The following is a 16,202-nucleotide window of genomic DNA, read 5'->3' as shown; positions in this document are numbered from 1 at the left end:
TCACACAATTTTTTTGCTGGTGGTATCATTGTTTGTTTTTTTTCTCAGTGCAATTTGTTTTTCCTTTCCAGAAACTACAGGAATGCTAATCCATTGAGCCTTAAGGGCTGTGTTAGTTCTAAACTGATAAAATTAGACTAACTCAGAAAAGACTTTATTTTATTCAAAATTGTGCAGGCAAATCAACTTCATAGGCACTTTCCTTTTTTTTTTTGTAGTTTTTGCCTATTTCCCCACCTTATACAAAACCACAAAAACAGTTTTTAGTGTTGGCTGGCAAGCGAAATGGTTTGCACTGCTTCCGATACTCATAGAGTTCCTATGAGCGTCGGGATCAGCGCAGAGCATTCGGTGTGCCAGCCAGCGCTAAAAACCGTTCAAATGTAAATTTATCTAGCCTTATTAAACACCCACCCTTTTACTACACCATGGTAGAGATTTCTACTACGGCCCAGAGCGCTAAATGCTGATGCTCCTATGTTGATAGAATTCCTGTGAGTGTCAGAGCAGCGTCAGAGCATTTAGCGGCCCGGGTCACGGTAAAAACCTTTATCGCAGCTTAGTTAAAGCGGACCTAAAGCAGATCGAATAGAATTGCTAATCAATGTGATGAATGTGCTTATTTTTGAGTGCAAATTAACTCAAAACGTGGCTCAGTAGTTGACAAGCAAACACGCACGTCATCATCCACCATCTGCAGTCCTTCTCTTTTTTTAATTTTAGATTCAAACAGTTTTTATTGATGCAAATATCATCAAATACAACAAATTCAACATCAAAGCACATCAATAATGCATCAATTATTAATATACATAATAAAAGACAAATTCCAATTTCAATAAACCCCCACTTTAACTATAAGTGTTTGAACTTTTACCGTCCCTCTCCACACCCACCACTCCCCACCCAATAGTACTCTTTACCCAATGATACTCTCTTCATTTAACTAAATAAAAGCCCAATTAAGAGATCCAACTTAAAATAGGATGCAAATCTTGCAAATATGAATCCCAAATTTGTATAAATAACATCTTTCGCTTTCTTATAATTCCAGCATCTCTAGCTTCCCAAATGGTCAACTGACGTAATTGATTCCACCAATGTCAAAACCTCAGAGGATCAGGGATCGTCCAATATTGTTATTTAATTTCTGTCAGAGCTGAAAATCCAAGTTTGCAAAGATAAGAAGATCCAAATAGGAACAAAGCCTTGATTGCTTTGTTGCTCAAGTTAGGATAACTAACCTCTCCTTTTACGAACGCGTAGCGCGGGTTTTTAGCGCGGGCAGCGGCGGTAACTGCTCCAACACTCATAGAAGGAGGGGTAAGTGTGGCGTGCAGACAGCTTTATTCAATTTCCCTCTTTTATGAATACTTCTGATGTTATTCAAAGCAATTGCACTCTGTCCCTTTCAGTGGTCTGATCCTTACAACATGCTGTTCAAATCTCACTTTATTTAGTTATTTAATTTTCTATACTGTTCTCCCAGGAGAGCTCAGAATGATTTACATGAATATATTTAGGTACTCAAGCATTTTCCCTGTCTATCCCAAAGGGCTCACTATCTAATATGCCTGGGGCAATGGGAGGGGATTAAGTGACTTGCCCAAGGTCACAAGGAGCAATGTGAGTTTGAACCCATAACCTTAAGATACTAAGATTGTAGCTTTAACCACTGTACCATACACTCCTTTAAAGTATGTATTTGAGCCCAATAGATGTATTTTTTTGTAGGGGGGGGTCTGTACTTCATATCAAATTGAAATGTTATTCCTATAAGGAATACAGATATTCTGTTCCCATCCAGTTATTGCACATATCTTTTTTATTCCCAGAATACATAAATATTTGATACATCCTCCTGGATGCCACATCGTTCCTGGATGGGGTTCACTGTTAGAACCAATCTCTCAGTATTTGGACTTCTTTAGAATGCTGCCTCTGAAATAAAAGTTTTTTTTTAAACCCTGCAAAAAACAACAACACAACAAAAAATCCCATAAACAACACAGGAATTTAAACAAAGCACCCACACTCCAATGAAAGAGCCATATAAGGCATAATATGAATAAAGGACGCTGAAAAAAATCCACTTGTGAGGCAGACTTGAGCGGATTTAAAACATAAGGCCAAAGAAACGTTCTCAATCTAGATGTCATGTGGAGTAGTATCTGTGTTTGTGCGTTCAAGGCTATATTTGAATAAAAAGGCACCCTTCCTGCAGGCTGATGTTCAGAACCTAACACTGGCACTAGAGGTGATTATCATCAGTGCTTGTGTCCTCAGGTTGTTCAGAGGGCACTAGCGCAGGGAGCAGCGCGGGAACTGAAGATCAGCGCAAATAGCATGCAGATGCTATGCAAACAAGGCCTCAGATAATTCCTTCTAAAGCTCGGAAATGGCGCATATCCTAGACCTTTCCCTTACCACTGAAATTCTAATGCCAACTCATAGCTGGCGTTAGGATAGGATGTGTTTTAACAGTCGCAACTGAAGCTTATGGATGTGTGTTTTATCCGCAGCTTATGCACGTGTGTTTTTTGTTTTGTTTTGTTTTTTTATGTCCAAGGTGAAGGCTTTATTAAAACAAATAGATAATCCAGAGGTTCAGGCCCTAGACATGCACATGTGCACACGTGTTTTAGACGCAGCTTTAGGGGCTTGTTATAGTTCCTCATCAAATAAACTTGAGTGGATGAAATGTTAGTGGGAATGAATCGAACCTTGCTGGGCGATGCATCACAGCTGCACAGCTGAAGAGGGTAGGTGTAAGTTGACGTGCATTACGGGACTATCCTCTTCCCGGCTCCCTGCTCTCCACTTTGATTGGACATGTGCACAGGAGCTTCTCCTTATCCAAAAATAACTTCCCGATGCTCATCTCTAACAGCGCACATATGATTTGCATGCTGTTAGTTTTGAACGCTGTGAAGTTATATTTTGACGCTGTTCCCTATAGTTAGGGTTACCAGATTTTTGCTTGAAAAAATAAGATGTGTGGCCCCGCCCTGCTCCACCCCTGGCCCCACCCTGTTCCGCCCCTGGCTCGCTCTGTTCTTACCACAGCCCTGCCTCATTCTGCCCCCGAACCCTGGCCCCACACAAACCTCGTCTCTTCAGAGCCGTGTCTGGAGGGCTTCTGCTTGTGCGCGGGTGTGACACAATGATGTCACATTCGTGCGCGCATGTGTGTGATGTCACCACATTGCATCTGCACATGTGCAGATGCCCTCCAGACATGGCCCCGATCTCAATGCTTTTCAAATCCCGGACAAAATGCTGGGTTTTGGAAAGCTACTGGACGCCTGGACAATCCTCTAAAAAGAGGGTAAATCCGGACATCAGGTAACCCTATCTGTAGTATTCTGTGCTGTAGAGAACAGCGCAGGAGTTCCAAGCATTGGCCTACTGGAAAGTCTGTGCATGTAGCACCACGCTTGGGCAATTCTGAAGCCTGGTGGGTGGAGTTGTTATTCCAGCTGAGACTTTGGTATATGTTGGCGGCAGGAGGAGATCAGCCTCTCTGCTTACTGACTGACCTGTTCTTAGTTGCCTCAAGCTAAGATGTGAGTGAAGGGGAGTGTACAAAGAGAAATGCAAAGGCAATTTGCTTATTCTTCATTCAAGCAGCAGTCAGATCAGCCTTCCACAATAGAACAGACTTGTGCCCTCATGTGAAAGCCTGTGTGCTGTACGCACTGCTTTTGTTTGGTAGGGAGAGACTATCATGTAGTGATCATCATTTATTTAATTTTCTTTAGCATTCCCCAGGGGAGCTTGCATTAATTTATTCAGGTACTCAAGCATTTTCCCCTGTCTGTCCTGGCATCTATCTAATGTACCTGGGGCAATGGGGGGATTAAGTGACTTGTCCAGGGTCACTTAATCCCCCCACTCTCTCAACAAGCCCAGGTTATTCTTAGCTCGGTTTCTCTGCTTGTATTGCTAGGGAGGAACTGGATCTGTGGAAAATCATAGGGAGCCAAAGCGCATGGAAAGTCACTGGTGGGTTGAGCCCTCCTTTTCCTGCTCTTAGGTAACACCCACACACATTGCAATAATGTCAGTGTTTCACTTTCTGTCAGGAAGTTCTCCCCTATCAATGACAATACAAGAACAATGGTTCCCAACCCTGTCCTGGAGGACCATCAGCCAGTCAGATTTTCAGGATAACCCTAATGAATATGCATGGGAGGGATTTGTATATGGAGAATTAAAGTCCTGCAAATCTTCCTCGTGCATATTCGTTAGGGTTATCCTGAAAACCTGACTGGCTGATGGTCCTCCAGGACAGGGTTGAGATGAGAACCACTGATATGGAATGCATTAGCTTCCTATTCTTGAATCCCCTTATTGAAGAAATTGGATTCCTGGTCCAGACAAGGACATTAATTCTGGGAGTACTGCCAAAAAGCATACTTTGGGTTTGTTTGGGGGGTTTTTCTCCTTTTTATTAACATAAAAATTTTAATCAACGCCTAACTTTAGGCGGTCTTTATAGAATCAGGGCCTGAGCGAATCTACTACCTTTGCTTTTTTTTAATATATATAGAGAGAGATAGAGAGATAGATAACAAAGGATATAGCACAATAATGTTCCATGCCCAGGCTTGAATGATCTGTCCCCTGGAATCAAAGAATTTGCATGCAGTAAAAGATTGTAAAGAAGAAGCACTGTGTGTACTTTGAGATTAGACAGCAACCAAACAAGCCCACTACTCTGCCCCATCCTCTGCCCCTGCTCCTGGCCCTTCTCTTCCTGATCCAGCACCTCTCCATCCTTTAACTCTTTAAGACCTTCTCCTTTCTCTTGTTGGTTTATCTCCTTCTTCCTTCATCTTTTTTTTGTGTAAATGAATACAAATTGCAAACTGTATTCCGATAGGATAATATTTACAATAATGCTTGGCCTATGAAAGGAGCCAGTTGTTATTTCTCTTTCGGATTAATCAAATTCCACTCACAGGTTCATTATTATTTCACAAAATTTTTCTTTCATCTTATAAAACAATTTTATTTTGTAGATAGATAGACTTTCGCATGGTAACTCCATTGGTTCTGTTTATGTTTAGATAGTTGATTTGTGGGGGTGTTAATGATTATAGGGCCCATAATAATAAAAAATAGACATCCAAAAAGCATCCTAAATCAGCACTTGAACATCCTAATCACCAGGATGTCCAAGTGCAGATAATCAAAATCTCTTTCTGTACATCTTGCGAGGTGTTCCAACCTCTGTACGTTCAGAGTACGAGATGGGCATGGTGGAGGCGTGTTATGGACAGGCTTTGGGCAGTCTCAAGGGCGGATCCTTGCTGTGATAATCAAATGTTTTGCTGCGACAATCAAACATTTTGCAAGACATCCTGAACAGAACTTATACGTTTGGAACTAGACCTGTTTTAGAAGGGTCTAACTGCCACTAAGGTGCCCAAACTAACTAGATGACCACTGCATGCATCAATGTAAGACACCCCCACACTCCCCCAGTGCTTATGGACCCCCCACACACCCACAAAGATCAGATTACAAACGTACATACCTGTCTCCAGAATATAAGCACCTAGTATAGGAAAGCCTAGTAGAATTCCACACAGGTGTCTTAAGTAGCCTGGTGGATGGACTAGTGAACCATAGAGAAGAGTAGCAAGTCCTAAAAGCTACTCTAACCACTACATTCATGTTGGAAAATGTGAGCCCATCAAAACATCCCAAAACCCTATTCTACTGCTATATACAGTAGGTGCCACCTGCAGCCATAAAGACAATTGGGGTTCTAGACAGGTGGGTATAGTGGCTTTGGTGGTGGGGGGGGGGTTTGGGGGGCTCACCATAACCTATAAGGGAGTTCTGGTGAGATGTTTATCTGGCATCCTTTATGTGAAGTTCAAAGCAGTGCCCTCTAAGGTGCCCCCACTGCTCTGTTGCCATGTCTGGGTGGCCAGTCAATTACAGGTCTTGTTATGGGAGTTTGGGACTTGGATGAAATTTTGGTTGAAAATGTGGTATAAAGATAGATGTCCTGGCTGTCTGGGGGTCCCAATGGCCTGGACGTCCAGATAGAGGATTTTCAAAAAATAAATTATTTCTAGATGTATGGTGGTTTGCCTTTCGAAAATAGGCATTTTCTTACTGCCGACTTTGGACGTCTAGCACCATATGTCCAAATCGGACTTAAACGTATGTTTTGAAAATGCTCCTCCACGCATGTTTTTAATTGTAAGTTGTGTAGGCTATTAAGCAGATAATAAATAAATTAAATAAATAAATGTAGTTTATTGGGTCGATATTCAAAAGGGGTTGACCAGGTAGGAGATGTGCCTGCATATTTGTTGTGGGTACCTGAAAACCTCTCCAGTCATGAAACATGGACTTGTCGTGCCACTGGGGTTTGCACAAATCTGTGAAGCTGAAAGCTATGTTGTCGGTAGTTTCACTACCAGCAGGGCCTCCCAAGTTGGACAGGTTTCAGCGGAAATGTTAGACTAATGATGTACCACCCCTCTGGGCAGCAGCAGATGGGCAGTGTTGGAGGTGTCGCATTTGATGTGACAATGGTGACAACATCGAATTTATACTGCACAGAAGAAAGGCCAGGCAATCCACGTCTCTATTCTGCATTGAAAACTTGATATTATTATCAACTTCCTAGGATTCGAACACAGGTTTATGGCACTAAACAACCTGGAAAACCTAGCTGAAGTAGGCGGGACCTGACAGAAAGGAAGGCCCGACGCCGGCAAGAGCAGCATGTTGTGAAGGCTGCACTGCCAATGATGTGTGTTGAGAAGGTGTGACAAAGAAAGAGAGCAAATGAGTAAGGGAGGGAGGAAGGCAAAAGGAGGGAGTTATCAAACCTCAAAGGGGAGGGGGGTTTATGGATAGAGGGTGCCAAATCTCAGAGGAGGAGGAAAAACAGATGCTTTATTACAGGGTAGACAGGAAAGGAGATGGCTTGGAGACAAGAGAGAGCGATAAGGCAGTGGGGAAGAGAGGAAGCGGCTGAAGTCAAGGAGGGAGAAAAAGAGAGAGTTGCATGGACAAGGGGGTTGGAAGAACAGAGGGAAGAGAAAGAGAGAGAATTGAGAGATGGGAGATGCTAAATCCACAAAAGGAGAGAAATAAAACATAGAAACATGTTGGCAGCTTAAGGCCAAATGGTCCAGCTAGTCTGCCTATCCGCAGTAACCTTTATCTCTTCCTCTCTCTAAGAGATCCCATGTACCTATCCCATGCCTTCTTGAATTCAGACACAGTCTCTGTCTCCACAACTTCTTCCGGGAGACTGTTCCACTCATCTGCCACCCTTTCTGTAAAAAAGTGTTTCCTTAGATTACTCCTGAGCCTATCACCTCTTAACTTCATCCTATAACCTCTCATTCCAGAGCTTCCTGTCAAATGAAAGAGACTCGACTCATTTGACACATTTGACACATTTGACACATTTGACTCATTTGGCACATTTACGCCACGTAGATATTTAAATGTCTCTATCATATCTCCCCTTTCTTCTAAAGTATACATATTGAGATCTTTAAGTCTATTCCCATACATCTTATGATGAAGACCACGCACCATGACTGTACAAATAAAGCTGAATGAGTCCAAAACAAAACTACTCTGGCTTGGCCCAAAATTAGATCAGTTACCCATGTTCATTCCACTACCTTCTGGTCTCACACTGCAGATCAAATTCTCAAGCAAAGTTTTGGGCATCATTATTGACTCTACACTTTCCTTTAATGATCATCTCAACTCTCTGGTAAAAAAATGTTTTTTTAGTCTTCACATATTGAGGTAAATGAGATCCTGCTTCCGCCAACAACATTTTGCTGTCCTTGTACAATCAATCATTCTTTCCACACTGGACTATTGTGATTCCATCTATCTAAGTCTAACCAAGAGAAATCTTCAAAGACTTCAGTGGATCCAGAACACTGTGGCTAGGTTGATCTTCACAAAAAAGCAAATTCAATCATGTTTCCCTATTTCTGTCAAAACTTCACTGGCTTCCGGTGATTTCTAGGATTCACTTTAAATGTAACTGCCTAATTTTCAGATCCTACATGGCATTCTTCCTCCCCTAATCCCACTATCCTGGAATTCTTCGAGACCTGACACTACCAGATCCGCCCACATACTCAAACTATCTTTCCCCTCGTTAAAAGGCGTCATGTATGCAGGTAAATTAGGGAAATCCCTTTTCTTAAAATTCACTGAGCTTTGGAATAACCTCCCTGCCCCGCTGCGGAACCTAGGCTCATTCCAATTATTCCAAAAGCATCTGAAAACCTGGCTTTTCTCAAACGTAAAGCTATCTATTTAAAATGTAAAGCTAGCTGTCCTCTTCATAACCTCTAATTTCTTATTATGTCCTTCCCTTATTTATTGAATTACCTGTAAACCGTGTTGAGTTCTATCTTTATGGAGATGATGCGGTATACAAACTTAAGGTTTAGTTTAGTATGTATGTATGTAGTTTAGTATGTATGTATGTATGTATGCATGTAGTCTGACAATAAAGATCATGAACTTGCCACTGTGCACTGCTTACGTTGTATGTGCATGTGTTTCATTTCATTTTAGCCAGTTCGAGAGGAGATCTTGGGCAAGTTTCTAAATTTCTGACAAACCTATTTGCACTCTAAGACTTGAAATGTTGATTTCTGGATCTGGGTAACTTGCCAGATCTGTACAATATGAATCATTTTTCTTACCTTTGTTGCTTGGTGATTTTGTTTTCCAAATCATTTTGTTCCATCTTTAAAATTACCGGGCATCAAAGGTTAGAAAAATGATTTATTTCCATTTTAGTGATTTAAAGCATGTCAGTTCTGAGAACTTACTTCTGCTGCCTATATTTGCCACTGTATGAGTATAGAAAGAAATCTAATGGAGGGGGGAGAGAGAGAGAGAGAGACACTGTATGCGATTAAAAATTTTAATCATGATTAATTGTGATTAATCGATGTGCAGCCCTAATAAAGATAGATACTGTATAAAACAAGCACATATGCTTCTGATCCTCAAGTTTGGGATGCTGATGAGGCATCTGTAACTCCCTGGGAAGAGAGTTGTCCTAACCATTGCACAACAGCGACACCTACTGTGAGAAAAGAGCAAGTTAGTTCCTTATGTTTTTCTCTTGGAGAGCAATTGTCTGAAAGTTTCAAGTTTATTTAAAAATGTATTATACCGCCTAATCAGGCTTCTATGCGGTGTACATTAATCAATAAAAACAATCAAGTTAACAAACGTATTTGGGGGAATAATTAACAAAACAGACAAACTTGTACAAAGGGAAAAGAGGGGTCGAACTACAATATTATAGGAAAGAGACACTGAAGGAAGGAACAAGAGGTAGGGGAAAGACCAAAAGAAGGGAAGTCGAATTGTCCTTAGAAGGACAGTTGCTGTTAAACATAAAGTATGGAGGGCTATGTATGTTAATGCACACAGCTTAGGCAATAAAATTCTAGAATTAGAGACAGAGATAACGAACGCCGACCTCGATGTAATAGCGATATCTGAGACTTGGTTCACAGACTCACATGGGTGGGACATGGCTATACCAGGATACAACTTACTTCGTCGGGACAGAGAGGGAAGAATAGGGGGTGGGGTAGCACTATACACTAGAGATAACATCAAAGTCACCAGAATCACAGATGTCAACTACACCAGGGAATCACTCTGGGTGAACCTGGCCAGAGGAAACGAAAAATGCTTGTATCTGGGTGTATTATACAGGCCCCCAAAACAGCAGGAAGACAGGGATATGGAACTAATCAAAGACATTGAGAACATCACTTTACGCGGGGCACGGTTCTGCTAGGGGACTTCAATATGCCTGATGCTGATTGGAAGACACTTTCCGCTACTACCAGCGGCAGCAGAAGGCTTTTAACCTCCATAAAAGGGGCGCGACTCAAACAAATGGTGCTGGAGCCCACCAGAGATCAGGCGACACTGGACCTGATACTCACCAACGGAGAAAGCGTTTCAGAAGTTTTGGTAGGTGATACACTAGCCTCCAGCGACCACAACATGGTATGGTTCAACATCAAGATAGGCTTCACTAGATCAAACACAGCAACAAAGGTCCTCGACTTTTGGGGCACTGACTTTAAACGCATGGGAGACTTCGTCCATCAGGCGCTACAAAACCAAGCTGAAACCAATAATGTAGAGGCTATGTGGTCAATCCTGAAATGCACCTTGCATGAGGCAACAAACCGCTATACAAAAACAGTAAGCAAATGACGGAGGAAGAACAAGCCCCAGTGGTTCTCTGCAGAGATCTCGGATCTTGTCAAGGAAAAGAAAAAAGCTTTTATTTCCTACAAGCATACTGGAAACAGGGTGGCAAAAGAAGACTATCTGACCAGGTCTAAAGCAGTCAAAGCGGCAGTCAAAGAGGCCAAGATTCAAACAGAAGAACAACTAGCGAAAAACATTAAAAAAGGGGATAAATCCTTCTTCAGATACATTAGCGACAGGAAACGAAACACAGATGGGATAGTACGTCTCAGGAAAACAGACGGGACCATTGCAGAAACGGATTCTGATAAAGCCAAACTACTAAATGAATACTTTTGCTCAGTCTTTACTTGTGAGGCGCCGGGGACCGGTCCACAACTGCAGGCAAGGCAAACCTCGGAAGACCCGTTTCAAAATTTCAAGTTTACACCCAGCAGCGTCCATGGCGAACTATCAAAACTCAAGGTGAACAAAGCCATGGGACCGGACAATCTACACCTCAGGATTCTTAGGGAGTTGTGTGATGTCCTGGCGGAACCGCTATCCGTGCTTTCAATCTTTCCCTAAGTACCGGAAAAGTCCCCATGGACTGGAAAACAGCTAACGTCATTCCATTGCACAAAAAAGGTTGCTGAACGGAGGCTGCGAATTACAGACCGGTCAGTCTCACATCAATAGTGAGCAAACTCATGGAAAGACTTATTAAACACGAATTAGATACGATTCTGACCGAGGAGAATCTACAGGATCCCCAGCAGCATGGATTCACAAAGGGAAGGTCCTGTCAATCCAATCTGATCAGCTTCTTTGACTGGGTTACAAGGAAACTGGATATGGGGAAGTCTCTAGACGTCGTGTACTTGGACTTCAGCAAAGCTTTTGATAGCGTCCCACACCGCAGATTGTTGCGCAAAATGACTTCGATGGGATTGGGAGTAATATTGACGACATGGGTCAATGACTGGTTAAGCGGTAGAATCCAGAGGGTAGTGGTTAACGGTACCCCCTCCAATACATCGGAGGTGACCAGTGGAGTGCCACAGGGATTGGTCTTGGGACCGATCCTTTTCAACATATACATAAGAGACCTGACTCAAGGGCTTCAAGGTAAAATAACACTATTCGCTGACGACGCCAAACTATGCAACATAGTAGATAACAGCACCTTGCCCGACAGTATGGAACAGGACCTGCTCTTATTGGAACATTGGTCCTTGACTTGGCAGCTAGGCTTTAATGCCAAAAAATGTTAGGTCATGCACCTTGGCAGCAAAAACCCGTGCAGAACTTACACTCTGAATGGTGAGACCTTAGCTAGGACTAGGGCAGAACGTGATTTGGGAGTAATCATTAGTGAAGACATGAAAACTGCCAAGCAGGTGGAGAAAGCTGCATCCAAGGCTAGACAAATGGTGGGATGCATCCGTAGAGGTTTCGTCAGCCGGAGGCCCGAAGTCATAATGCCCCTGTACAGATCCATGGTGAGACCTCATCTTGAATATTGTGTTCAATTCTGGAGACCACATTATCAAAAAGATGTGCGGAGAATCGAGTCGGTTCAGCGAATGACCACCAGGATGGTCTCGGGACTCAAGAACCTCCCATATGAGGAAAGACTGAATAAACTGCAACTATACTCGCTCGAGGAACGTAGAGAGAGGGGGGACATGATTGAGACTTTTAAATATATCACGGGCCGCATCGAGGTGGAAGACGATATCTTCTTTCTTAAAGGACCTTCAACCACAAGAGGTCATCCGCTGAAAATCAAAGGTGGGCAATTTCATGGCGACGCCAGGAAGTATTTCTTCACCGAAAGGGTAGTCGATCATTGGAATGAACTTCCATTGCAGGTGATTAACGCCAGCAGCGTGCTTGATTTCAAAAAGAAATGGGATATGTATGTGGGATCACTAGCCGGGTGAAGTCTGGGGGTGGGTCATTAGTGTGGGCAGACTTGATGGGCTACAGCCCTTTTCTGCCGTCATATTCTATGTTTCTATGTCTTTAAACAAGAAGGTTTTTAATTTAGATTTAAACTGGTTTAATTTTGTTTCCCCTCTTATGTAATTGGGTATAGAGTTCCAGAGGGAGGATACAGTAACCAAAAAGATATTTAAGCACATGGTATTAATATTTTTCAAAGAAGGGATATTGAGAAGATGTTGTGTAGCAGAGCGGAGTGATCTGAGGGGGGCATAGAGTATAAGAAGTCTGTTTATGAATTCCGGTTGATTACAAGTTCTAGTTTTGAATGTAAGTAAAAGAATTTTATAAGCGATTCTATTTTTGATGGGGAGCCAATGTGCTTTAATTAGTAGAGGTGAAACATGATCGAATTTCCGTGCCTGGAAGATAATTTTAACAGAAGTATTTTGAATAATCTGCAATCATCGGATTTCTTTCTGTGTGATCCCTTTGTATAAGGCATTACAATAGTCAATACCGGAGATCACCAGAGAGTGAATTAGAATATTGACAGATGAAGGTTAGAGTACTTTAGAAAGAGAGCGGATCAATCGCAAACGATAGAAACATCTTTTAACTACAGCACTGATTTGATCGTGGTAATTGAATTTACTGTCAAGGATCACTCCGAGTAATTTTAGCATATGTGCAGCACCTGTACAAGATGCACACTTTTCTAAAAAGTGTTTTCATTACTAAGATATATTTATACACAAGAACAACAATGCTTATTTTTTATTCAAATGAAGAAAATGGATCACACTTTTTTTGCATTTGATAACAGTGAGCAATTCAATGAATTAGGATGTGCAAAAATTTAAATTTGCAGTTCAAGGTTAGCGTCACAAATTTTTTTTTCAAACTTACCTATCCTCAAAGTTATCTATCATACTTTAGCCAGAGCCAGAAGATGATTGTTAGAAAAAACTGATCCTTCTGAGGAAGCTTCTGAAATGCATGTAGGGATTGCAAAAGCAGTGAACTGAGTAGAGTTTTATGCTTCTTTCAGTCTGTTTCTGCAGTGAAAAGAGTTGCAGCTGGAGGTTTTCAGGAGTCGTTGCACAAAGCAAAACACCTAGATTTCACCTTGCATATTTCCACACATTTGCACTCGTAAATATTCAGCATTATGTAGCCACTGGTTCAGAGCAATACTGTCTTCTGCATGTATTTTGACAGTAACCATTCAAGATTGCATGTTTCTAATATTTCTTCTTTTCTCAAGCCGTCGCAGGTTTACCCGATCAAATAGCGTGACAGCCGCCGTGCAAGCCAACCTGGACCTCCAGGAGCATTTTGCAATCCCGATGGATGTACACGAGGGGGACAACTGGTGCAGTGATCAGATGCTGAGGCACGGGCACACTCGAGACACTGGGAGCTCCACCGTTAGCATACAGGGGTCTGGAAACCATTACCACGCCTGCACAGGGGACGATGACTTTGATGCTGATTTTGACCCTTCCATTTTACCCCCTCCGGACCCCTGGATTGATTCCATCACTGAGGACCCCATGGAAGCTGTTCAGCGGTCTGTATGTCACAGGGATGGGCACTGGTTTCTGAAGCTGCTCCAGGCGGAGAAAGATCGAATGGAGGGCTGGTGTCAGCAGATGGAGCAGGAGGAACAGGAGTATGACCTGCCTGATCACAGTAAGTACCAGCATCTCACTAGAGGTAAAGAAAACTCACACATAACCATACTCAAGTGGCACAGAAGTTAACATGAACCCAAAAGCTGTATCTCTTGACTAAAGCACTTTGCTCCTTTAGCTGAAAATGTCTAACAATATTAAAAGGAAAAACTAACGTAATTGAGGAAAAGGTCGGAAGAGCGTCCATCGTTTATTTTATGTAGGCCCTCTTTTACTAAGCCTCGGTAGAGGTTTCTACTGCAGCCCAGGCCACTAAATGCTCCAGCGCTCATAGGAATTCTATGAGCATCAGAGCATTTAGCGCTCCAGGCTGTGGTAGAATCATCTACCGTGGCTTAGTAAAAGGGGGGATAAGTTAAATAACCCTTAGATACTAAGGCCTTCTTTTACAAAGGTGCGTTAGGGCCTTAACGCGTGAAATAACCCTCCAAAAATTTAATAGAATGGGGCGAAATCAGGCAGAACAGGAAAAGCAGTAAAAGGATACATCAAATAGAAAAATGGGCAAAACTGGACCACAAGTTTCAGAGAAATAACCCCTCCCCTCCCCCCCAAAAAAAAATGGCTTAATGCATTTCTATAGCAGCAGGTATAAGTGCAAAATAACTCTCCAAAATTTTTAACAGAATGGAATGAAACTTGACGTGTGGATAATACAAGAAAACTACATTCCAAAAACTATCCCCCTCACAAGTATCCCACCACCCTACAAACACCCTTAGCCCCCTCAATTGTCCTACCTCCCTCCTTAATTGCCTCATAATCAAAAATATGCTTCACTGCTCCACCCTTTGAAACAGGGGTGCCCACACTTTTTTGGCTTGCAAGCTACTTTTAAAATGACCAAGTCAAAATGATCTACCAACAATAAAATAAAAAAAAAACACAAAGCACAGTGTACGCAGAGAAAATGTTAATTATCATTTATATTTAGGGTTTTTTTCAAAGAGATCAAGGCAGATGACTTTAAAATATGCAATGCCACCTCAGAAGCAATTTTACAAAAATAGACAAATATACCCCCTCCCCTTTTACTAAACTGCGATAGTGGTTTTTAACTCAGAAAGCTGCGCTGAATGCCCCGCATTGCTTCCAATGCTCATAGGCTCCCTGTGCTAAAAAACACTATTGCGGTTTAGTAAAAGGGGGCCATAGTGCAAAATATAGACAGCAGATATAAATTCGGACACATTTTGATCACTAAATTTAAAATAAAATCATTTTTCCTCCCTTTACTGTCTGCACATGCGCGAATGCAACACGGTTATGTCACACGCTTGCATGCATGTGTGGGAAATCATTGCGTCATACCTGCACATGCTCAGATGCCATCCCAAAAAGTGAACAGGTTGAGAGGGCATGGTTGGGGTGGAACAGGGCGTAACTCAGGTGGAACTGTGAGATGACGGGCAGAACTTAGTGGGTCTGGGGGGCGGGGCCATGAGTCCAGATTTTAGTTCCTGAACATCTGGTAACCCTAGTCCTGTGATCCAAGAGGGAAGTTTAATAGTGCATGCACAACATGACTGAAAGCAGTGTCAGCCTCTGACATAGAACCTTCATGTGCCTCATCCCTTTCCATTCCTCACATGTGAGGCATGTCTAATGTGACCATACGTCCTGTTTTGAATGGGACCGTCCCATTTTCAGATACCCTGTCCTGTTGTTCCCACACACAACTTTGTGATGCTGAAATGTTCCGTTTTCAGAGACAGCGACCCGAAGCTGTGTGTGGGGACAACAGGACAGGCGATCGCAGAGAATGGGCTCTCTCCCTGATTCCCTGCCTGCCGCCGCATTTACAGGAAAGCAAGGTCCAGGCACCGGCCCTCAAGCCTTCTCCCCGACGTCAATTCTGACGTCAAAGAGGAAGTTCTGGGCCAGACAATTGCTGCCTGACTGGCCTGGAACTTCCTCTCCGATGTCAAAATTGATGTCGGGGAGAAGGCTTGAGGCCGGCGCCTGGACCTTCCTTTCTTGCGGTTGTTGCAGCAGGCGGGAAGCAGCAGTGGACTGCGGTGGCAGACCGGGTGGGGGGAGCAGAAGAATCGGCGGTAGGCTAGGCTTCGGAGAGAGGGAGGCAGACAGACAGGCAGGTAGGTTGGCTTCGGCGAGGGAGGGAGGGAGGCAGGCAGACAGGCTGGCTGGCTTCAGGGGAGGGGTGGGACAAAGGCAGGTTGACTTCAGGGGATGGGGTGGGACAAAGGTTGGAAGGCTGTGAGGGGGACATAGGAAGGAGGGAGGGAGGAAGGAAGGAGAAAGAGAGGCAGAGAAATGGGGGTGGTTGTAAACAGAAGAAAGACTAAAGAGAGAAAGGCC

The 16,202-nt window shown here is 42.9% G+C and overlaps 1 protein-coding gene across 7 annotated transcripts in view; it reads left to right on the top strand.

The window, feature by feature from the left end:
- DLGAP1 (DLG associated protein 1) overlaps positions 1–16,202 on the top strand; it is a 759,376-nt gene that overhangs the window by 696,153 nt on the left and 47,021 nt on the right. For all 7 annotated transcript variants that reach the window (XR_004538413.1, XR_004538412.1, XM_033934400.1 and 4 more), the window contains one exon: positions 13,454–13,881. Coding sequence is in view for 5 of the 7 variants with exons in the window: in XM_033934400.1 (XP_033790291.1) it covers positions 13,454–13,881 (428 nt within the window). In the remaining 2 variants the exon portion in view is untranslated. The remainder of the gene's footprint in view (positions 1–13,453; positions 13,882–16,202) is intronic.

Source organism: Geotrypetes seraphini, chromosome 2 (genome assembly GCF_902459505.1).
Source record: "Geotrypetes seraphini chromosome 2, aGeoSer1.1, whole genome shotgun sequence".
In the NCBI taxonomy this organism is placed as follows: domain Eukaryota; kingdom Metazoa; phylum Chordata; class Amphibia; order Gymnophiona; family Dermophiidae; genus Geotrypetes; species Geotrypetes seraphini.
The sequence above is the reverse complement of the archived record's forward strand: the minus strand, read 5'-3'. Positions and strand labels throughout refer to the sequence as shown.